General features: G+C 45.0%; 1 protein-coding gene across 1 annotated transcript; it reads right to left on the bottom strand.

The window, feature by feature from the left end:
• Window positions 1-686: 686 nt before the first annotated feature.
• LOC306936179 (coiled-coil domain-containing protein 171-like) lies at window positions 687-24,299 on the bottom strand. The gene is made up of 24 exons (XM_079519668.1): window positions 24,043-24,299; window positions 22,955-23,105; window positions 20,881-21,050; window positions 20,646-20,792; window positions 20,042-20,134; window positions 17,517-17,656; window positions 15,880-16,018; window positions 15,685-15,787; window positions 14,549-14,649; window positions 14,069-14,158; window positions 13,252-13,593; window positions 11,684-11,851; window positions 10,830-11,018; window positions 9,569-9,881; window positions 8,860-9,141; window positions 8,191-8,319; window positions 7,231-7,412; window positions 6,360-6,518; window positions 4,678-4,857; window positions 4,271-4,395; window positions 2,750-2,804; window positions 2,282-2,413; window positions 1,899-2,051; window positions 687-1,551 (listed from the first exon to the last, which is right to left on the bottom strand). The coding sequence occupies exons 1-24, from the start codon at window positions 24,283-24,285 to the stop codon at window positions 1,426-1,428; spliced, it is 3,912 nt and encodes a 1,303-aa protein (XP_079375794.1). The 5' UTR covers window positions 24,286-24,299; the 3' UTR covers window positions 687-1,425.

Here is a 24,299-nt window from a genome sequence, read left to right as displayed (position 1 = left end):
TAGCCTGACCAGTTTGTTTTGGGAAGTCTGGAGCCTAGTTTTAAGGGCCTTAGAGGTGCTGTGGTACCAGGAGGTGCATGCAGTCGAAGAAACCTTGTACGAGGGCAATGTAAAACGTAAAAAACGTTTTCGGATACTAGAACGCTCACCCAAAAACACTGAAGAAGTGCCTTTGAATTGAATTGCTTTACGAATTACCTATTCATTTTATATTGCTTTTATGCTCCCCATTATATACTATGTATTGTACAGAGATTAAAATATGGTGCATTTTGCATCCCAAAACGCAGTTTATAGTTAAGGGACGCAATAAAACAACGACCTCTGCATCCACGGGATGCACTACTGTTTTTTATTCTAGTTTATTTTGCTAGCTTTAGTTATAATAATCATTTCTTCTTCTGTTTTTGAATATAACCACATTATAATCATATACAATGAAATGGGAGTTAAATGCTGCAATTTGTAAAAATGGCAAAATATGACTCCTAACGTTGTTGAAGTGGGACTCATAAAATGTCCCTGGGACTCATCACTGACTGTAAGACAACTTGAAGATAAAAATGTGTACATACTGTATTACTAGAACATGCACATTAAACATACACATATGACTTTTGCAGAAAAAATGTCCCTGTGGTCAATTAGTAAAACACTTATATTTTAGATGAAAATGAGAGACTTAGAGACTCACACACGTGTTGAGATCATAAAACTTTATTCAATAAACAATATAATAGTATACTGTAGTAGTATAATGTATAGTATAATAAATGAGTTTGTATTTCAACAAGCAGCCTATCTTCATGTTTCTCTCTCTTAAATATTTTTTTCATCCACCACACCCTCCTAATCCAGTGGTTATCAACCCTTTTCATATCAAGGTCCATTATTTATTCGGCATCTGAGCCACAGAACATTTGATAAGATTTAGCCTCTCAGACAGACCAAAGACTTGGAATATTTTGTTGTCATTGGTTACGATTTGGTCCACAATTTCATGCTGTATTGATGTGGTACCATTTGGAGAGAAAACGTTGATCAATATAACAATTCTTCTACATTCTCTAATTGTGTAGACTTCTTGTAAAGTAATGCAGATGTTTAACATTAATTTTAAATCTTGAGAGGGTAAAATGAAACCAAATGGACCCCTGATATAGCTGGGTCATTATGGCTATTTTCAAATGGCCATAAGGCTCAAGTGGGTAATGTATGTTTTGTAATACCACCTGGAACCCCCTCCAGGACCACTGGTGGTCCCCGGACGTCTTTGGCCTATGTCTGTTTAGCGCTAGGGAGGACTAGGTCAGTCGGTCCATCGGTCCGTGCGTCTGTCCAAGACTTTGGTCCCAATTGAACAACATATCTCCATAAATCAGCTGGACTGTCATGACCGTGACTTCACAGTACCCAGACAGAACGCTAGAGGGGGGCTGGCTTTGGACAGAGCCGGGCGGAGCTGCGGCTGATCGGCAGTTCCCTCGACGAATCGGAGAGCGGGCTTGGATGACAGGCGCTTGGATCTACCAATGGGGAGAATTCAGCCACCTGAGAGAGATTTTTCATCAGAGAGAGAGATTTTTTTATCTACTAAATCGATTAGCCTGACTAACCCCAGCATCCATATTGTGGGCAAAGTTTGTGCTGAAAATAGGAGATCGGCAAGCTCACCACGTGTCACAGTGATCTTGTCGATTGGCTATTTTCAGCGAAAGCCCTCCCTACAGTAACAGAAAATACACTAATGGAGCCCCGATGGACTCATAGCTTGTAGATTGTCCCCCAACATTGATTATATATTTATAATCAATAAGATGGATAAGTTTGATTAACTGTCAGCTCAACCCTGTGGTCTCTGATGACTTCATGACATGACATGTTCAATCAGAACTTACGGGGATGTAGGCCAGGTTGTCACGGAGACAGGCGTCATGCAGCTCGCTGCGCAGCGTGGTCACGTGACTGCGTTGGGCGGAGACTTCCTGCTCCAGCCAGCCAATTCGAGAGCCGGCTGCCTGGTAAAGATCTGCGAATGTGGAGACCAGCCTCTAGAGGGAGACAGAGACCAGCAGAGAAAGTTACTTTTCTGTTAAACTAACAAAATGACAAAAAAAAGTGCATGGGTGCCAAGGTTACTTTTCTGTTAATATGAATAACTGAGAACTGTGCACATCCCAATTGCTGTAGTAGTAAAACCAACAAATGAATGAATGAATGAATGAATGAATGAATGAATGAATGTATAAATGAATGGATGAATGAATGAAGACATGGTTACCTCACAGGCAGTGACCTCCACACCTCCCACCATCCTCTCTGTTCCTGACAGCTCCACATGCACTCTGGGTAACTGCAGGGGGAGGGGCTTACCCGTCACAGAGCACCTTGATTGGACCAGACTGTCTCTGACCTGAGAGAGGGGACAGAATGGGAGAGAGAGTTTTAGAAAAAACTAACATACGGTAGTAATGTAGTAGTAGGTGGTAGTAATAATAATAAATATAGCAGCAATAAGACAGGGTCAAGTCATAAAAGTAATAAAGCAATAAAGAAAAAAGCTATACATAATACGTAATGCCTGTCTTCTAATTAGTAGCGAAATACTACTTGATACTCGATACAATGATAACTACAATGACTGCATTAGGACTAACAAGTTATGTTACTTGTTAGTCCTGTGTGTGTGTGTGTGTGTGTGTGTGTGTGTGTGTGTGTGTGTGTGTGTGTGTGTGTGTGTGCATGTTACCTCTTTGTAGGTGTTCTCTACAGTGGTCATAAAACTGACCAGAGACTTCTTACTCCTAGGATGACAGGATGAGACGGAAGGAAATAAAGGATCACTTGATAAATACCATGACATCGATATGTTTTAGTGTGTGCATAGTGTTCCGTGTGTATAGTGTGTGTGTGTGTGTGTGTGTGTGTGTGTTCCAGATGATGATGAGGATAAGGAGGAAGGTCTGTGCTAGGTTGGGTTCCAGCCTGATTCGCTGCGCTCCGTGGATTTGGTTTGTCACTCGCTACTCAATCTGGAAAGGGTCCCATCTCCAAGGTAGGCGGGACATGTAAAAGGTCCCATCTCCAAGGTAGGCGGGACATGTAAAAGGTCCCATCTCCAAGGTAGGTGGGACATGTAAAAGGTCCCATCTCCAAGGTAGGCGGGACATGTAAAAGGTCCCATCTCCAAGGTAGGCGGGACATGTAAAAGGTCCCATCTCCAAGGTAGGCGGGACATGTAAAAGGTCCCATCTCCAAGGTAGGCGGGACATGTAAAAGGTCCCATCTCCAAGGTAGGTGGGACATGTAAAAGGTCCCATCTCCAAGGTAGGTGGGACATGTAAAAGGTCCCATCTCCAAGGTAGGCGGGACATGTAAAAGGTCCCATCTCCAAGGTAGGCGGGACATGTAAAAGGTCCCATCTCCAAGGTAGGTGGGACATGTAAAAGGTCCCATCTCCAAGGTAGGCGGGACATGTAAAAGGTCCCATCTCCAAGGTAGGTGGGACATGTAAAAGGTCCCATCTCCAAGGTAGGGCGGGACATGTAAAAGGTCCCATCTCCAAGGTAGGTGGGACATGTAAAAGGTCCCATCTCCAAGGTAGGAGGGACATGTAAAAGGTCCCATCTCCAAGGTAGACGGGACATGTAAAAGGTCCCATCTCCAAGGTAGGCGGGACATGTAAAAGGTCCCATCTCCAAGGTAGGCGGGACATGTAAAAGGTAGAAATTGACCCGTGGCTTAAAGGAGCATTCAGTGATTTGGGTGATTTGGAAAACCACCCAGTCCGCCCCGGTAACAAAATGTGCACATGCACGCACTACAGTGGGGGGAAGTGCAACAAGCCAACAGCATGTGCACCAAGGCCCGCCCCCACTCGATCATGATTTGAGGAAGGCCCCTCTCATCCTGATTGGATGAAGGCTTTGCCACCCGCCACCAAAACTGAAACTAGGGTTTTTTGACCCCAGGGGATCACTGGGGACAGGGAGGAACTCCTTATATGGTCAGCACACTTTATAGTAGGGAGGATTATCCAAAAAATAAGAAAAAATAAGTGATATTTGAATTAAGTGAAATCACTGAATATACCTTTAAGCTTCCGATTGGTCTGTGGTGCGGGTTGGGGAAAAACACCAGTTTGACGTTATGAAAAACGAGTCTGATGCCTGCTGGCCAGACAGAGTAGTGAGTGACAAAACAAATCCTCATAACGCAGCGAATCAGGCTGGGACCCAGGCTATGTGTGTGTGTGTGTGTGCGTTATTACCTGTGTGTATTCGTCAGTGAATCCTCCAGCTGTCTCAGACTGTCCTCCACCTCTCTCTTCTCTCGCTGTGCCGCCGACAAACGTTTACCCAGAATCCTTAGCGACTGCTCCTTGCGGCGAACCTCCTGACGATGCATGAGTGTGTGTGTTTGCTCGCGTGAGAGACAGGCGGACAGAGCTTGTTATTAACATTGATGAGTAGCGCTTTTATCAGTAATCTAAGTACAGTTTGTTACGATTATATCATTGAACGCTTACATTGGCCAATTTGTTTACAATGTTGAAAAGTAGACACTTTTACACAAAGAATTGAACTCATTTGTCCATGTTATGTGTGTGTGTGTGTGTGTGTGTGTGTGTGTGTGTGTGTGTGTGTGTGTGTGTGTGTGTGTGTGTAGTGTGTGTACCTGTGCAGCCTGGCTCAGTGTGTGCTGTGTGTGGGTGGTATCAGCAGTGTGTGTGTTGAGCTGTACGGTGAGCGTGCGTAGTTGAGCGGACTGTTCCTTTAACAGAGCCTGGGCCTCCTGCTCTCTGTTCAGCGCCTGGCGGAGCTCCGTGCACACACTCTGAAACCGCTCCACTGGAACCTACACACGCACGCACGCACGCACGCACGCACGCACGCACGCAATAATAATAATCACATGTTTGACTTAAGTAAAAGTATCAATACTGCATAGATACAACAAGTACAAGTCCCATATTCAAAACATACATGAGTAAAAGTACAAAAGTATTCGGCGTCAAACTATGCTTAAAGTAGCAAAAGTACTCAATGTTCAAAATGTGTATATATATTTGAAATAACCATAATGCATATAGGGCTGAAGTGGTTAATGTATGTTATGTAATAATAATCAAAATCTACGAAGTAACTAGTAACTTTTCATATAATTGTAGTGGGCTATAATAAGTACCGATCAGAGCATTCATGGACGACCTCACCATCACAGCAAGGTCAGTGCCAGAAGGAAGATGGATTTGAGGACTTGATTGAGCTCACCAATTGGGCATGGATGGAGTTCAACCATGTGGCGACACGATCAGATCCTAACACAGTTGGCAGAGGGTGTCGAGCTGGCAAGGACAAGCCAAGGGCAAGAAAGCTTTCTGATGGGCCCCGCTTTATCCATTTTGTCAGGGCAGGAGAAAGCGCAGCAGCAGGAGGGAGGAGCAATGGGGTCCTGGCCACGGCAAGCGACTGGGAGATGCGGGCCGTCCTGAAGAAGCAGCTCAAATTCCCAGAGGAGATAGCCCACACTAGCCTGAGACCAGATATTGTCCTCTGGTCTAAAGGTACCAAACAGGTGGTGCTTATCGAGCTGACGGTACCCTGGGAAGAGAGGATGGAGGAAGTGTACGAGCGCAAGCTCAAGAAATACCAAGCCCTCATCCTCGAGAGCCAGCAAAACGGATGGAAGGCCTGGAATCTGCTGGTGGAGGTGAGCTGCAGGGGCTTTGCTGGACGGTCGCTATGGAGAGCCCTCGGACTGCTGGGGATCGAAGGGCTGGCTAGGAAGCGACTGGTAGCCAACATCACTAAGCGGGCAGAGGAAGCATCACGGTGGATCTGGATTCAAAGAGAGGTGCGGTGGCAGAGCCGACCTACTGAAGGACTAAAGACATAGAGTTGGGTGGTGTTCAGCGGGGGTAGAGCCAGGACGCTGGATCTGCCGTTGAGCCCCTCCGAGGTGTCATGGGCTTAAATCAACGAAACACCAGTGAAGGGGGTGACCGCATACCTCAACTCCTGTCTAGTTGAGGTATGCGGTCAAGCCTAGCCTTGGCTCAGGGAGGAGGACGCCCCTGCCATGCAGAGTCCCGTCGGTGCCTTGAGGGAAGGAGAGAGCGATGCCACTGGCTCACATATGGCGCAGGAGCGAGTACCTGCAAAGGTGGGCCTGTTGCGATACCCTTATCATATTTTGCATATAGTACAATATTTGCCTCCGAGATGGTAAATGTATTGAAAATTGTAGACACTGAAAAAAAAAAATCTGAATTGTACTTGAGTACATCACACCATATTAGCTCTCATTCAACATAAACACGTATATATTATAATTTCAGGCAGTGCGGTGGGCCTCACCACGTCACAGGGGTCCTTATGGCGGTGGTTTCCACGGTTACCTTTGGATGCTCGTTTCAGATTGGCCAACTCCAGCCTGAGGGACCGCCTCTCTACCTCGGCAGAGTGCAGCCGTTGGCTGAAAAGCAGGAAGTGTTGCTGCAGGGAGGAGACCAGAGTCTGGTGGAGGAGAACACATTTACACGTTGTGTCAACATTATATTCAGGTTGAAAATGCCATTGTCTGAAACACGTCAAGTGTTGCCAATAAATAACAATGTGTACACGGCTTGGTTGTATGCTTGATTCTGATTGGTCAATCATCGTTATTTCTGTATAAAGACCGATGAGCTCTATAACAGACCGCTGTCTAATCAAAGACTCAGAGCACCTGCTGCACTGCGTGAATTTTATGCCGTATCCAATATGACAGCATGACATGTAAACAAACACACAATGTCATTTACAACTAAACGTTGATCTCAAGAAGGTTTTTTAAAACATTTGAAGCAAGAAATAGACAATGAAATAACAGAAAATTTAAATTTGCCAGTGCAACACTTGGAATACTTGAATTACTGTAAGCAAGGAAGAACTTAGTTTTGTTGTTACTTTGGAGGTCAATTTATTAATTTATTTATTAAGTAGCCATGTAATAAGTGGGATAATCACCCTGTCAGTGATTTATTTATCAACAATGACCACCTAGCCATTCATTAATTCATCCCTTGCTTAGCTGAGCCAGTCTTGCATCCTTTATTTTGGAGTGCCGCTTATTCCACTGATGTCTCAATACTGACATCATCCAACAGAACTCTGGGTACCAAAACCCGAACGACGACATAAAATAAAATGTACTAAAAATAAATATGTCTCTCAAAAAAAGTCTCACCTTCCTATTGGGTGATGGAGCTGTCAGTCGTGCCAGACCCCGCCCAAGCCTAACCACCAGTGGACACTGGTTTCCTCTGTAGGGGGCGGGACCAGAGACCAGATTTGATTGGCTGAGAAGATGTTCCAAGAGGTGGGAAAAACCTTCCCGAGCAGCTGAGACCACTTCTGGAGGGGTGGAGTCTAAAAGAAGATGAGATAGGAGGAATTGTGTGTGGTGAGAGGGTAACCGGAACACTCCCCCCAAAACACAATCCCCCCCATTTTGTTCGCGGACCACTTGCCCCATCGGTTATTTTATTCATTTTATGAGGTTAAGGTTATAAATAAGAAGATGTAGTTATGAGCAGTTCAATATGGCTTGTTTTCACCAAAAACACAATATGGGAAAATAAATCAGAGATAGAAGCATATTTTAAACCTTGTTTTTCCAACACCCATTTCCGTATGTAATATTCTCTGGAAGTCATAGCATCGATCATAGGTTGGCAAAGAGAGCCCTTTAGCGTAATCACTGAAAACACCAGATGACGGAGATCCCATGGCAGTCAACGTTAATAGTTGTCATTACACACGCATCCATGCCGTGGTTGTCCCAAACAAAATTTCGCGAGGAGTGGAGTAGAGGGATTTCACCCCACGTTGGTATGTTGACAACTGCCAGGCTGGGAGACAGTGTTTCGCTGCGCTCCTGAGTTTAAATAGAACGTTGTTGATTGGTTATTCCTAGGGGGATTATTATGATAAATAATGGCTGAATATTCTGAAGATCTTGAGGAGACTGCAGAAGACTTTGAATGACGCCGGCCAGAGACAATGGCGGCTCGTGTAGCTGTAGTCTCTGACTACACGGTCAAGCATCCTAGCTTATAGATATTTTTGCTGTTTTTAGAAACCTTTTGAGTAAAAGAAAAACAGGTATTAAATGACAGTGACGCCTAGTGTGTGTGTGCGTGGTTACCAGTGTGCGTTTGCACCTCCTGCAGTTGTGTCATGGAGGTGAGGATGAGAGAGGAGAAATGTTTAGACTGCAGCCAACGCACAAACCCTGCCCCACCACCTTCCTCCTTATCCTCATCGTCATCCTTATCTGGAACACACACACACACACACACACACACACACACACACACACACACACACACACACACACACACACACACACACACACACACACACACACACACACACACACACACACACACACACACACACACACACACACACACACACACACACACACACACACACACACTTTTTGAAAATAGTACAATAGTACAAGCTCATTGCAACGCATTGTGTAGATCGGCTATTTTCAAATGTCTGAATATAGGACTGAAGTGGACGTGGTTAATGTATGTTCTGTAATAATAATCAAAATCTACAAAGTAAACGTAACTAAAGGTTTCAAATAAATGTAGGTGGAGTGAAAGTACTGAAAAAGTATTGAAAATCGCCGATCGGAAATACTCAAGTCAAGTAAAATATACCTCACCATTTTACTTAAGTACAGTACTAAAAGATGGAGTGCCGTGATTTTGTTTTAAATAGTTTTTCACGTGTTTATGAGGTGACAGTACTTCATTAGAAGTAAATGTACAGTACTTTACTTTCCACCACTGATTCCTACCTGTTGTGGGTGTGGGTTCCCTCTTGGCTGCTGTGTGCCCACAGACACACACACACACCGCCTGCCTCCCACCGTCCTCCTCCCGTCCTCTCCTCCCTCCCTCATCCTCTCCTCTCCTCATCCCTCCATCCTCTCCTCCTCCTCCTCCTCTCCTCTCCACACGGAGCGCCACGCTGGAGCTCCTGGCTAACGCTAGCAGCCTGTTAGCAGCCAGGACGGCGCACACGCCCTTCCTCCACCGCCTCACTCCTCTGCCCGTCCTCTGCTCTCCTCCTGCTCCTCCTGGGGCAGAATTGAATTGTGTAGACAAGAGGAATGTGGGCGTGGAATTCTCTCAATTGTACATATATAGAAGCATCAGTGAGGACGTTTTTATTATTATTATACAAAAAAAACGTGAGGGTCTGGACCCCCAGATGACAGTGAAGTGACAATTTAAGGACTTTTAAGACCTTTTTAATACATGGGTAAAAAGGCCATTACTGCATCAAAAGTAATCAACAAACTATACTATTAAAAAAAATTGTCAAATAATATAAGAAATAGGCAAAACATTTTAAAATAGACGATCTGTGAGTCAAACTAAATGCAATGCCTCAACTCTTGTCGGCCTGAAAAGGTTGAGAACCACTGCGTTATTCAATGAATCCAAAAAGCAAAAGTAGCATAAATGGCTAATTAGAAACATAATGGACAGTTGCAGCCATACCAGTGTCTCCTCCCGTCTCCTCCTCTCCTCCACCCAGGGCCTCCACCAGTCTCCTGACCTCCGTCTCCACTCCCTCCCTCTCCTCCAGGAGGCGGTGGAACAGTCTCCTCTGTGCCGAGAGGGCGCACGCACGTCGGTAGGTGTGCACGAGCGCGCCGGCCAGGAGCGCACAGGCGGAGAGGAGTGTGGCGCGCGCCCCTCGGCTCCGGGTGAGGAGACCCCGCAGGCGCGTGAGGTCGCTGGTCGCGGCGGAACCCTCGCACTCCATAGAGGAGACACGCAGGCGGAGAGACTCCACCTGAGAGTGATACAGCTGAGAGAGAGAGAGAGAGAGAGAGAGAGAGAAATAGAGAGAGAGAGAGAATGAGAGAGAGAGCGAGAGATAGAGAAAATTCAATGATTTTTTTTCAGAAATTTCAGGAAGAAATAAAAGAAAAATCTTCGCGTCGCATTGTGAGCTATTATCACTAGTTTGGGTCCCAGGCAGATGTCTAATTATTATTTTGGGTTACGGGCTAAAAGGTTTGGGGAACCGCTGAGTATAGTAGAGCACAGAAGTCCTGACATCACTCGTTCATCCCCTGGTTCGCGGAGGTCTTTCTCTATGGAGAATAACATTGTGTTTCATAAAGACAGTGTTTAGTACTTTTTCTGTTGTGTATGCGTCTATGGAGTTAACATTACTCTAATAGACCCCCGGGTGTGGATATAATATGCAAATACGTATGTCTTCCCCGTGTATTTTTTGGTCTCTTCCTGAAAGCTGAAAACCTTTGAGTCAAGTCGAAATACACCACTTTAGTGACACTAAAATCAGCCCGTTTTATCATACAACAGCTGTGGGCGAGGCTTCAGTTCAGGTGGGTGGTGCCAACGTGTGGCCACAAAAAAACATAATTTTAACACTTTCTGTACACTTTTTTGAAAAAATATTTTTTGAAATAATATAATAGTAAATACCTGATGATCTTGTTTTAGGGGGGGGGGGGGGGGGGGAATCACGGCATCCAGAAAAACTAGAAAACATGTGTGAAAAAGGTATTGTGGTGGTTCTTCTGTGTGGTACTAGCAGTGTGAAAGGGTGGAGGGCAGCGATCCAGGATTCCTGGATCGCTTCCCTCCACCCTGTGTGTGTGTGTGTGTGTGTGTGTGTGTGTGTGTGTGTGTGTGTGTGTGTGTGTGTGTGTGTGTGTGTGTGTGTGTGTGTGTGTGTGTGTGTGTGTGTGTGTGTGTGTGTGTGTGTGTGTGTGTGTGTGTGTACCTGAGCTTTATTGTGTAGTTGTGTGAGGGTGTGCGTGTGCTGCTGGTCCATCTCCTTCCGGTGTGTGTCCCAGGCCTGCTCCCTGTGTCGCACGCTATCCTCCAGGCGAGACAACACACACTGCTGACTCCTCTGCAGCTCACGCACGCACACACTCTTACTGTCACACACACTCTGCAGCTGGACGATCTACAGAGAGAGAGAGAGAGAGAGAGAGAGAGAGACACACACACACAGACAGACAGACAGACAGACAGACAGACAGACAGACAGACAGACAGACAGACAGACAGACAGACAGACAGACAGACAGACAGACAGACAGACAGACAGACAGACAGACAGACAGACAGACAGACAGACAGACAGACAGACAGACAGACAGACAGACAGACAGACAGACAGACAGACAGTTTGGAACTATCAATAGCCTCAACCTGTGTGGATATGATCAATTCTTATTTTAAACTTGGTCTCACTAAAATGGAACATCTCAGGTGCAGTATAGTCGTGACTGGGAGTGGGCATAAATTATGTTTTTAAATGCTTTAGCAAATTCCACATAAACAATCATAAGGCGGAACCAGGGTAGAACGAGGCAGAAAGAGCCTCCTGCTTAGTCAGTCAGCGACCAATTTGAGAACCCATCGTCAAAACATAATAGAAAAACATCGCCCTCTTTTCCTTTCAATTTGAGGAATATTGATGCGAGTCAACAGTCTGTCTCAAGACTAGTCAGCGACTAATCAGAGACTAGTCAGCGACTAATCAGAGACTAGTCAGCGACTAATCAGAAGGCTGACAGTGGGTCCAAGGTTGAAAAGAACACTGGTGGTTTTACAATGTAAACTCACCGTGTCATTGGCTCTGTTGAGGTCAGAGGTCAGGGTGTTGACCTGTTCCACGATGACGTCACACAGCTCGGAGCACGAGAAGTTACCCAGCATGCACTGGGAGGCGTCCAACAGCACACAGCCTGCCACCAGACGCTGGTACAGAGAGTAGAGGAACGACACACGCTCCTGCACGCAGCCGTGCACGCACACACGCTCACACACACACACGCTCACACACACACACACACACACACACACACACACACACACACACACACACACACACACACACACACACACACACACACACACACACACACACACACACACACACACAGTGTTGCCAGATTTCGCAAGAGAAAAACAATACAAGAAGGGACAAGGCCACATGAGCACACACATACACACACGGCTATCTGACAATTGCCGATATACAAGCTCATCTGCTATTTTCCCCAAAAAATATTTTTTAATATTTTTTACACCATTTGAACATTTTGGAAATATTTATTTTCAATACATAAATCATGTAATGGGGTCCCTGGCACAAAATATGTTCGGATGGGGGTCATATTAATGTGGGGCTCCTTGAGATGAAAACTACTGGTTCTGATCTAGTAGCACTAAAAGACAAGGGCTGGGTTTCCCGAACGCATTTAGTGTAAGACATTTAGTGCCGCACATGCTCAGATGCCTTCTAGGCCTCACACAGAAGCCTCAGGCCTGAGGCCTACCATTGCGTGGCACATCTATGCACGGAATGTCTATGTTCACAGGCTTCTGTGCCTAGAGGGCATCTGAGCATGTGCAGCACTACAAGTCTTACACTAAATGCGTTCGGGAAACCCAGCCAAGTAATTTCATGTTTGGTTGTGTGCATATGTCACTCTCCGAAAATATCTGTGACTCGTTGTGAGTTTGTAGATCTGCTATTTTCCGCACACAGTTAAGTAGAAATCAGGCAAATCAACTGTAGATTTAGTCAACTAAAATTAGACTAAAAACTAAAACATTTCAGATGACTAAAATAAGACAAAAAATAAGAAAATGGAATCTTATTTAAAAAAGACTGACTAAAACTAGATAAAAATGTGCTGTCAAAATCAACACTAGAGTACACATTAGAGCCGTTGAACCAGGACTTTCAAGGAGCTACAGTAGGAGCTGACTGAGTTCTGATTAGGTCAATGAGGATGAAGCGAGTGAACATCTGTTTGAAAGTAGCCTGGCCCAGTGTGTGATTTCTGGTCTAGAGGGGCAGGTGCCGGCACGAAAAAAGTGGTAGATCCTATTGGTTCACTGATCTGAGGGCCTGCCGCCGCCCCCTCCTCCCCTCTGGTAGAAAACAGCTGACAACACTGACGTCGTCACCAAATTTGGAGCGACGCTCCGCTGCACTGTTATTGGTTAGCGAAATACAAGGAAGGGCTTCCTGTATGCCAGAATTTCCTATGCGTTTCCCCAGGCTTTTCATTTTTGAGCCGAATGCAAACAAAAATAAAAGCCTGGGTACCGAGGCTAGTTTGAAAGGAATAGAAAGCAAAGGAATACAGATAAACCAGTGAGTGGATGTGGCATGTGGGTACCTTGGATTCTTTCTGGAAGACTTCGGTGACCTGTTGGAGCTCCGCCTTGCACTGCTCCCTCTCTCTCTCCATCTCCTCCCTCTCTCTCTCCATCTCCTCCCTCTCTCTCTCCATCTCTCTCTCCCTCTGTTCCCTCTCTCTCTCCCCCTGTCCCCTCTCTCTCTCCCTCTCCTCCCTCTCTCTCCCGCTCTCCTCCTCCCTCGCCCTCCGCTCTGTCTCCAGGCTGAGTTGGACGCTCTCAACTTCCACCCGGAGCCTGTGTGTCTGCGCGGACGAATCAGAGCTCTCCTGGCGTAGGCGCATCACTTCCTCCCTCATGTTGGCCAATAGCAGGTCAGACTCCTGGAGGACAGATGACAGGTGAGTCCCAACGAGTGGGAGGAGTCACGAGGTCTTGAAAAGTCACTTCAGCAGTTACTTGATGCTTGGTCTTATGTTACATTTTTCCCTCCCTAATTCCATTTGTCTTTAATCACATTAATAAACTTAGGTTTTCTTATATATATAAAAAAAGAAGAAAAATAGATTTAGAAGAGCTCCAACTCGTTGGGAGCTTGTAGATCATCTGCTATTTTTGCTCTTTGCTCAGTTTGCTGTCATACAGTCAGAAACTTTTTTATTATAATTTATTATTATTATTATTGTTATATATTTTTTCTACTTTTTAAAGTATTTTTAATGTATTTTAGAGGTTAAGTTATACCAAAAAAGCATGAATTGGTAACTTAACTGTGAAACATCTGGTGACGTGGATGAGTGGATGTATGTGATGAGTGGATGTCTGTGTGTGTGTTTGTGTGTGTGTGGGGGGGGGTACCTCAATGCGTTCGAGTTGCTGTGAGTTGATGTGTCTTTGAGTCTGGTTGTCCTGCTCCAGTCTCTCTGAAGCACACAGCAACTCCTGGAGCTGACACACACAATTGCGCGCGCGCGCACACACACACACACACACACACGCACACGCACGCACGCACGCACGCACGCGCACACACACACACACACACGCGCACACACACACACACACACACACACACAGTATCGTAATATATTAAGTAATGTCTTCCTGATCTAGTACGCAGCACCTGTGTGATGGTGTTTTCCAGTGTTGGTGGTGGTAGTAGTAGTTTGTACCTGTGTGTTGGTGTTGTCCAGTGTGTGTTGGTAGTGGTAGTTTGTACCTGTGTGTTGGTGTTGTCCAGTGTGTGTTGGTAGTGGTAGTTACTAGTTTGTACCTGTGTGATGGTGTTGTCCAGTGTGTGTTGGTAGTGGTAGTTTGTGTGTGTGCTTGCATGCGTACCTGTGTGTTGGTGTTGTCCAGTGTGTGTTGGTAGTAGTTGAGAGTATTCTTCAGCAGCAGTAGAACAGCATCAGTGTATGTGTCCTGTGTATCTGCAACCTCTGGACACAAACAAGTTCCTCACATCACGCAACCTGCCAACCTGAGTAATGTTCTGTAGTGCTTCCAAGAAACTACGTAAACATCACCACTAGCAACTGTCTAAAGCAGTGGTTCTCAACCTGTAGGGGGGGGGGGGGGGGGGGGCACCAGTAAACCTAGACCACTGGGTAATTGGTGCGTCTTGGAAAGTCTGGTGACGCGAGGTTGATTAGGTGCGTCTTCTCTTGAATCTAGGGGGACGCGTTCTAGCGTGCACGCACATGCCGTCAAAAGAGTACTGGTACCACGACGTGGTACTGCGTTCTACGAGCATGACACCACTGCTAGTAATCCTGTTTAGTGTTTCATTAGGGCAATGACGCGAACGCGACAAAATAGGACAGCTTGTTGTGAGTCGTGATGCATCTGATCATGAACGCACGTTGAAACTAAGGCTGCGATAAAGATGACAAGGATTCGACCGTGATGTCACTGTTATAGTAACTTATGCAACTCAAAGCTATTTATAAACAGGGGGTTAGCTTCCTTGACATCACTGGCGAATCCTTGGTATTGTGACAGAATCCTCATCAGATCAGCTATTTTCACAATATTTTAGCTATGGAACCGAGTCAAACAAAGAATGCCTCAACCCTTACAATTCCAAGTGCGTATCAGGGTGGGGGTCCCCAATTTCAATATGGTTATTTGTGAGGGGCATGGCCTGAAAAGGTTGAGAACCACTGGTCTAAACAACATGCTAAATCTAAAGGTTGAGAACCACTGGTCTAAACAACTAAATAACATTTTGCATACGATAGCAGTTAAACAATGAACCTATAGTGTCTGTCTAAACAACATGCCATCTAAATAACATTTGGTACATTTTGAAACTACTAGGCAATTCTAATATAGGACAGGATACTGTAAACTAAATTACTGTATGAACATACTGTAGCATCTGTCTAGAATGTTGTTTAGACTCTAAACAACATACCATCTAAATCACATTCTGCACATTTGTGGTCAAGGGAAAACGAAACAAAACCACTTACCTGTGCTGTGTGTTGTTGCGATGTTGTGTTGCTGTAGTGCGTGTTGGATCTGGTTTATGCAGTTCACATACGTCACTTCTATACTGGAATGTGTCTTTCCTGCCTAAATACACACACAAACAGCTCTTGCATATTAATGAGCCAACCTGCTCATGTTGTGCGGGGGTGCGTGTGTGTGTGTGTGTGTGTGTGTACCTGTTGTAACAGTGTCAGACAGTGTGTGTGTTGTCTCTCCTCTTCCTCCAGTCTGTCCATCAGCTCAGAGCTCCTCTTCCGCTCCGTCTCCACGGCAATGCTGAGCTCACATTTACACTGATCGTACTCCTTCTGCAATCTGCACACACACACACACACACACACACACACACACACACACACACACACACACACACACACACACACACACACACACACACACACACACACACACACACACACACACACACACACACACACACACACACACACACACACACACACACACACACACACACACACACAAGTCCTTCCGTTTTCAACCAACATCCAACATTTTCGAAACTTTTGACTAAACCTTTGAATGATTACCGTAAATAAATCTTTTCAGCTTGATTAGAACACTTTTTTGCTAATCTGTGGTCTAGGACAGTGGTTCTCAACGTGGGGCTCTGGGACCCCAAGGTTTCCTTGGAGGGGTTCCGAGTCTCCCCAGCAAAATGTGTTAAAGGGTAAGACCACTTTTTGAGAGGTTTGGGTTGTTTTCTTACCTTATTATGGGCAAACTAGTCCATTCCATGAGTTATTTCGCTCCGTTGTGTTGTTTATTAGCAATTTAAGAAATAAAAAAGTCGCTTATTGACTTCCATTGTAACGGAGAAACAGCTCTCAAAGTCACTCTTTTAGTGAAACCAACACAACAAAAGCTGATTCTGACAGTTTATGACATCAGGAAAACTCATGCAGTTTTATTTTTTATAAAAAATGTCAATTTTGTCTTGTTTTGACTAATTTGTGTAGAAAGAAGATCCGGTAGGTATGCCTACGCCGACCGAATCACTGCTGTTCGCGTTGAGTAAAAAGCGATCTGATTGGACCAAAACTGTACACCACTCCTGCTGTTGAGCCACGACGGGGATGTAAACAAATGGATTTTATGTCGTCCGCTTGTCACTAAAAACATACACAATGGACGTGTTTGAGGGAGACACTCAATCTTAAAAGACGAAAATAAAACCGCATGAGTTTTCCTGATGTCATAAACATAAACTGTCAGAATCAGCTTTTGTTGCATTGGTTTATGTGCTAAAAGAGTGACTTTGAGAGCTGTTTCCCTGTTACAATGGAAGTCAATGAGCGACTTTTTTATTTCTTCAATTGCTAATAAACAACACAACGGAGCGAAATAACTCATGGAATGGACTAGTTTGCCCATAATAAGGTAAGAAAACAACCCAAACCTCTCAAAAAGTGGTCTTACCCTTTAATATAGCATCACAATCCTTTTAACCACTTTTCTACCGGTATCTGCTATGTTTATTTTCAAACATAACATTTTCAAAAATCTTGAAAATGTATGGAAATGTTTGAATACCTTTTGGGGGTCCCTGGCACAAAACCATTTTCAGATGGGGGTCTGCATTCCAAATAAATATCACTTTGGGTGACCTTGACATGAAAACAATTTGAAAAAGTTAGATTTTTAAGTTCTTTAGTTTTTAGTTTTTTTTGCCACACCGTATTGCAATGTGATGTTGTGAGCTGGACTTGAGGTCGGCTATTTTAACTTTAATCCACAGGTTTTGATGTAAAGTACAGTTCCCATCTGTGCTTTGGATGGAAGGAACTGGTCTTACTTGTGGCGTTCCTCTCTGTCCAGACTGGCAGCTCTCTCCAGCTCTATGAACTGACTTCTCAACATCTCCAGGCTGGACAGTGCCTCCTGGTGGCCACACCGCTCTACTGACACTGCTGCTTCTAGGTCTCTGATACGCAACTACGTGCACGCACACACACACACACACACACACACACACACACACACACACACACACACACACACACACACACACACACACACACACACACACACACACACACACACACACACACACACACACACACACACACACACACACACACACACACACACACACACACACACTCCTGAGTCAGGGGTTGCGACACACAGACGGTGGAGTCGCTTTTTTTTACTCATTCAACAGAATGCGTGAAATACAATGTAAACATTATTACAATACAAATACTTTTTCCCATAATTTTTACTAAACCCATGTGCGGACAAATGTGCACCAAATGCACGCTTATATGTGCATAAAATTACCTCCGGGGTTAGGTTGGGGTCGTGAGTCAATGGCAGCATTATTTTACCTCCGGGGTTAGGTTGGGGTCGTGACTCAATGGCAGCATTATTTTACCTCCGGGGTTAGGTTGGGGTCGAGAGTCAATGGCAGCATTATTTTACCTCCGGGGTTAGGTTGGGGTCGTGAGTCAATGGCAGCATTATTTTACCTCCGGGGTTAGGTTGGGGTCGTGAGTCAATGGCAGCATTATTTTACCTCCGGGGTTAGGTTGGGGTCGTGAGTCAATGGCAGCATTATTTTACCCCCGGGTTAGGTTGGGGTCGTGACTCAATGGCAGCATTATTTTACCTCCGGGGTTAGGTTGGGGTCGTGAGTTAATGGCAGCATTATTTTACCTCCGGGGTTAGGTTGGGGTCGTGAGTCAATGGCAGCATTATTTTACCTCCGGGGTTAGGTTGGGGTCGTGACTCAATGGCAGCATTATTTTACCTCCGGGGTTAGGTTGGGGTCGTGACTCAATGGCAGCATTATTTTACCTCCGGGGTTAGGTTGGGGTCGTGACTCAATGGCAGCATTATTTTACCTCCGGGGTTAGGTTGGGGTCGTGAGTCAATGGCAGCATTATTTTACCTCCGGGGTTAGGTTGGGGTCGTGACTCAATGGCAGCATTATTTTACCTCCGGGGTTAGGTTGGGGTCGTGAGTCAATGGCAGCATTATTTTACCTCCGGGGTTAGGTTGGGGTCGTGAGTCAATGGCAGCATTATTTTACCTCCGGGGTTAGGTTGGGGTCGTGACTCAATGGCAGCATTATTTTACCTCCGGGGTTAGGTTGGGGTCGTGAGTCAATGGCAGCATTATTTTACCTCCGGGGTTAGGTTGGGGTCGTGAGTTAATGGCAGCATTATTTTACCTCCGGGGTTAGGTTGGGGTCGTGAGTCAATGGCAGCATTATTTTACCTCCGGGGTTAGGTTGGGGTCGTGACTCAATGGCAGCATTATTTTACCTCCGGGGTTAGGTTGGGGTCGTGACTCAATGGCAGCATTATTTTACCTCCGGGGTTAGGTTGGGGTCGTGACTCAATGGCAGCATTATTTTACCTCCGGGGTTAGGTTGGGGTCGTGAGTCAATGGCAGCATTATTTTACCTCCGGGGTTAGGTTGGGGTCGTGACTCAATGGCAGCATTATTTTACCTCCGGGGTTAGGTTGGGGTCGTGAGTCAATGGCAGCATTATTTTACCTCCGGGGTTAGGTTGGGGTCGTGAGTTAATGGCAGCATTATTTTACCTCCGGGGTTAGGTTGGGGTCGTGAGTCAATGGCAGCATTATTTTACCTCCGGGGTTAGGTTGGGGTCGTGAGTCAATGGCAGCATTATTTTACCTCCGGGGTTAGGTTGGGGTCGTGACTCAATGGCAGCATTATTTTACCTCCGGGGTTAGGTTGGGGTCGTGAGTTAATGGCAGCATTATTTTACCTCCGGGGTTAGGTTGGGGTCGTGAGTCAATGGCAGCATTATTTTACCTCCGGGGTTAGGTTGGGGTCGTGAGTCAATGGCAGCATTATTTTACCTCCGGGGTTAGGTTGGGGTCGTGACTCAATGGCAGCATTATTTTACCTCCGGGGTTAGGTTGGGGTCGTGACTCAATGGCAGCATTATTTTACCTCCGGGGTTAGGTTGGGGTCGTGACTCAATGGCAGCATTATTTTACCTCCGGGGTTAGGTTGGGGTCGTGAGTCAATGGCAGCATTATTTTACCTCCGGGGTTAGGTTGGGGTCGTGAGTCAATGGCAGCATTATTTTACCTCCGGGGTTAGGTTGGGGTCGTGACTCAATGGCAGCATTATTTTGGGGTCGCGGACTCGCAGGCTGAAAAGTTTGGGAACGCATGGTCTAAAATAAATGGTCTTCTTAAATCAGTAAATTACTACAGTACTACAATGGTGTTCTACTGCCACCTACTGGTGATTATCATTTGACTCAATTAATTCACTGTCACCTCTCACCTCACTGAAGCGTTTTGTTTTGTGCTGTGTGTGCGCACACGTGTGCATTACCTGTATGATCTCAGAGTTGAACTTGGTCTCCAGGTGAGCAGATCTCTCTGCTTCCACGTTGGATTGTAAACTCTTCACCTTCTGACCTGACAACTACAAACGACATTCACATCACAGTCACTATCATGTGTCAAGAACACATTCTGAGCTGCTGAATTCGTCAGCAGGACCATTCAGAATGTGTATACATTGTTGATAGTGGGCATGAAAACATAGGCGCCCCACAGGAAGAGGGCTGAGGGCGGACCAAACGGGTCAACATCCTGTTATTCACCCCTCTGTCACATTTGTTGTGTCCCGTATCACTATGCCAGCAGCAGCACACAAACAAAGTTCCACGTGACAGAGGGGTCGAAGTTGAACAAAGGCTGCGCTACTATGGTAGAAACAGGTCAACAATACAAATGACGCTAGGTTTGTGGATTCATTTATTTTTAATGAGTGGCCCGCAGTGCCCCCCACGAAATCACCGGGAATTCACCAAAATCAGTCCAGAACTCCCACCACGGGACTCAGGCAATCAATTAATACCTACAGTATGCTTAGCTGCTTCAACAATGCACATTTGATGTTTGTTTAAACTGTCAAATAATACTATCTCTACCTCAAGTTCCTTCCTGCTCTTCTGTTCTCTCTCCATCAGGTATTTCAGTTCGTTGATTTGTCGTCTGAGGACCTCTGCGTCTCTCTCTCTCTCCCTCTCCACCTCCTCCAACCTCCTCTTCAGTCCGCCCATCACCTCTTCCTGCTCCTGAGAATGAAGGAGAGAGAAGAAATGAGATGAGAGTAAGCATGTGCACAAAAACGCAGAGAGGCGCGTGTGTGTGTGTGTGTGTTACCTGCAGAAGAGTGTGTAGTTTGTCGTTCTCAGTGTTGACGCTGAAAAGGAGCCTGTCTCTCTCCTCTACTTCCTGTTGCAGTGCATGCTGGTCCTGCTGTCTGGACTGTCTGGTGACATCTAGAGCCGTCTGAAGGTCACACACTGTCTGCTGCAGCTCTGCACAGCGCACTGCTCATACAGTGCACGCACACACACACACACACACACAGACACAGACACACACACACACACACAGGGTGAGAAGCGACCTCGCCCTAGGTTGCGTGCACGCATCCGCCTGGGTGGCAGCGAGCGCTGGCGCTTTGGCATGGGGGGTCAGATCAACATATGGAATGAATTATGTACTGGCCATATATGGAGCATGTCTTGACATCACTTACGGTGATGACTTTGGTTTGCGTGTCCACAGTTTTCTGAGATGCTAAAAACAACTTCATCTGATGTTTAAACAAATCTTAGAACATATAAAGATTTGGGAAGGAAGTGTTGCATGGAAGCAGAAAAGTGTTTACTATCCTCTATTAACTATTCTAAAGCAGAAGAATAAGGGCTCCAGTTTCGTTCGAGCATTCTAAATACACTATTTGGGGATTTAGCAGTGGGGAAGGGGTGTTCCCCCACTAAAGTTGGTATTTTGGTTACCTTTCTAAATCCCTAAAACACCTCCGTTACCCGTTACATTATGCATAGGTGAGGTTTGGGCGTTACAATAATTAAACCAATCACCGTGCCACATGCCATTGCCTTTATGGAGATGACGCAGCCTGCAGACATCTCCAGCTATACCAAACTAATTTGGCATTACGGCTTTACGAGTGCTTTTAAACTCCACTATGCGCCTTCCCAAATGTGTGTGACCAAAATAGCAATTTAAGGGAAAGTGTGCCAACATGCCCATGACCACACCTCTAGGCGCAAATACCGGTGTCGGGCTGTCGGCATAATAGATAGCGGGTGACGCTGGACCAAAATACCATTAAGGGACAGAGCAAGCTCCTATACCCGTAATTTTCGGGCAGCAGCTGACTTGGGTGCGCAGGTAACGGCGGCGACGAAAATGGATCCCTAAGGGCCCTATCTTGTGTGCGCCGCCTTGCCCCTTATCCCTTAACTTCTTTGCCATGTTTTACTACTTTGAAAAACATTTTTAAATAGTTCAAATAGCCAATGTGCAAGCTCACAACGTGTCGATGTAGATCAGCTAGTTTTTGAAAATAGTAAAAAATACAAAGACGTTTAGGGTATAAACAAAGGGTATAGGCAGTGACGAAAGTGTCCACTGCTTTAAGGCTGCTGAATTACCAGCCAGTGTTTTATTCAGCAAGTCTATTTTAAATTAACTTGAGAGGGAGTTTTAATTGTTGCAATAATTTGGGAATACATTTACATTTTCCCAAGACCGAAACAAAATCCTAATTCGACTCCTGGTAGAACTGTGTACAGCACAATAAACACATTGCTTGTAGTATTATGGAACAAATAACAATATTACTTTCTGGATGTACAGTAGGCATAGATAGATGACAAGGATGTAGGATCAGGTCTACTTGGGGAGTTGGCAACAGTTTGTAGAAGTGAGGTGATAAAGCAGGATTAGAAAGTTGGCCCGGTGAGTGTGAAAAGGAATATATGTATCCTAATCCTGGTGACACTGACATAAATCTGTACAAAAAAAAAAATATTGTCTCTGTTGTGTGGACACCTCATTATGTCTGTTACTCTTCAGGATTCAAAGGTTTCATAAGAACAATAAGAACTTTGCAAGCTCAAACAAATGTGCTGCGTTTCGAGCTTGCAGATTTGCTACTTGTGATGCTTTCGTGTGGCACTTGTAGTGTAAAGTAGGGCTAAACTGATTCAAAGCAAAACTATATATTTGTTGATCATGTCACCAACAACTCATAACAATTTATGTCTATTAATATATAAATAACACTTTATGTCAGTTATGTAACATAATATGATTAAATTGAATGAAATAGGATTAAACCTTAGACTTAGGCCAATTTACTTACTGACTTACTCCGTGGTGGAGAATTTAGTTTTTGTAGTAGTAGTGGTGGTAGAATTACCAGTGAGTGCGTCCGTGTGTTGGGTCAGATCAGACAGTTTAGCAGCTTCTCTCTTCTCTACAGTCAGTTGATATTCCAGGGTTTGTCTCACAGCTTCTCCTCTCTCCACCTCACACCTCAGTTTAGCAAGCTGGGACTGGAGACTGGACATCTGAGACATGCACGTGCACAAGTGTACGCACGCACACGCACACGCACACGCACACACACACACACACACACACACACACACACACACAAAACAATATTTTCAATGTTCTTGCTACAGTGCACTGTTTCAGTTTAAAGTTCATGGTGATGATTTCCTGTTTTTTGGCTATGTAGAAGTGTATATTTGAATGTCTCTAAATGTTATGATGAATTGAACATGGTTGTAAACAAGCGTAGTGCTTTATTGGTCGTCCAGTACAAATGTACTGTAATTCTGCAAACTGTTAATAAATACTTCAATCAATCAATCAATACTTTAGACATACTGGGAGACAGTAGACACTATGAAAATATTATCAGGATTATGATGGAGATTTCAGGGATAGGTTGGACAGACTAGGGGCAAAAACATAACATAGCTTGATGGAGATAACAATAAATATAAGAAGACGCCTTGTGAGTTTGTAGATCTGCTATTTGTGGGCAAGAGATTTGGTGTAAATGGAAAAAAGAGCTAACCCTGGTCCAGTTCAAACTTAGCCTAGTTATAGCTTAAAATGCTTTTAAGTCAAACCATGTAAGCTAACTATAGGCTAATTTTGAACTTAGTGTAGGTGGTGCACAGGTGGGAAAGTAAGTAAGTACATAAGTACTGTACTTAAGTACAATTTTGAGTTATTTGTACGTTGAGTATTTATTTTCAGATTATTATTATTTTATTTAATTCTTTGGACATTTTAAAACTTGAAATGAGACATGCTGCATAATGAGTACTTTTACTTTTGGTACTTTGTACTTTTTTTTTGTACTTTTACTCAAGTATATTTTGAATTCTGGACTTTTACAGTATTGACACTTTTTAAGTAAGTGCTTTTTCCACCACTGAAGAAGAAGAAGAAGAAGAAGAAGAAGAAGGAGAAGAAGAACAACATTTGTACCTCGTGGTTATGTAGGGAGATCAGCTCTAGTTTGTCTTTCTCCAGCTGGTGAACTCTCCATCTCAGACCATCCTCGTGACCCTCTACACCTCCTATTATAGTCCTCTCCGTGTCCCGCTCCTCCTGCATCCCTCCTCCTCCTCCTCTTCCCTCTCTCTCCTCCTCCAAATGTCTCCTCCTCTCCCCCTTCTCCCCCGCAGCTGCTGCTCCTCCGCTGCTTCTATCTCTCGCCTCCGCCTTCATGCCGCCTCCTCCTC

The sequence above is a fragment of the Electrona antarctica genome (assembly GCF_951216825.1).
Source record: "Electrona antarctica genome assembly, chromosome: 14".
Taxonomy (NCBI): domain Eukaryota; kingdom Metazoa; phylum Chordata; class Actinopteri; order Myctophiformes; family Myctophidae; genus Electrona; species Electrona antarctica.
This window is presented reverse-complemented; position numbering and strand designations above follow the sequence as displayed.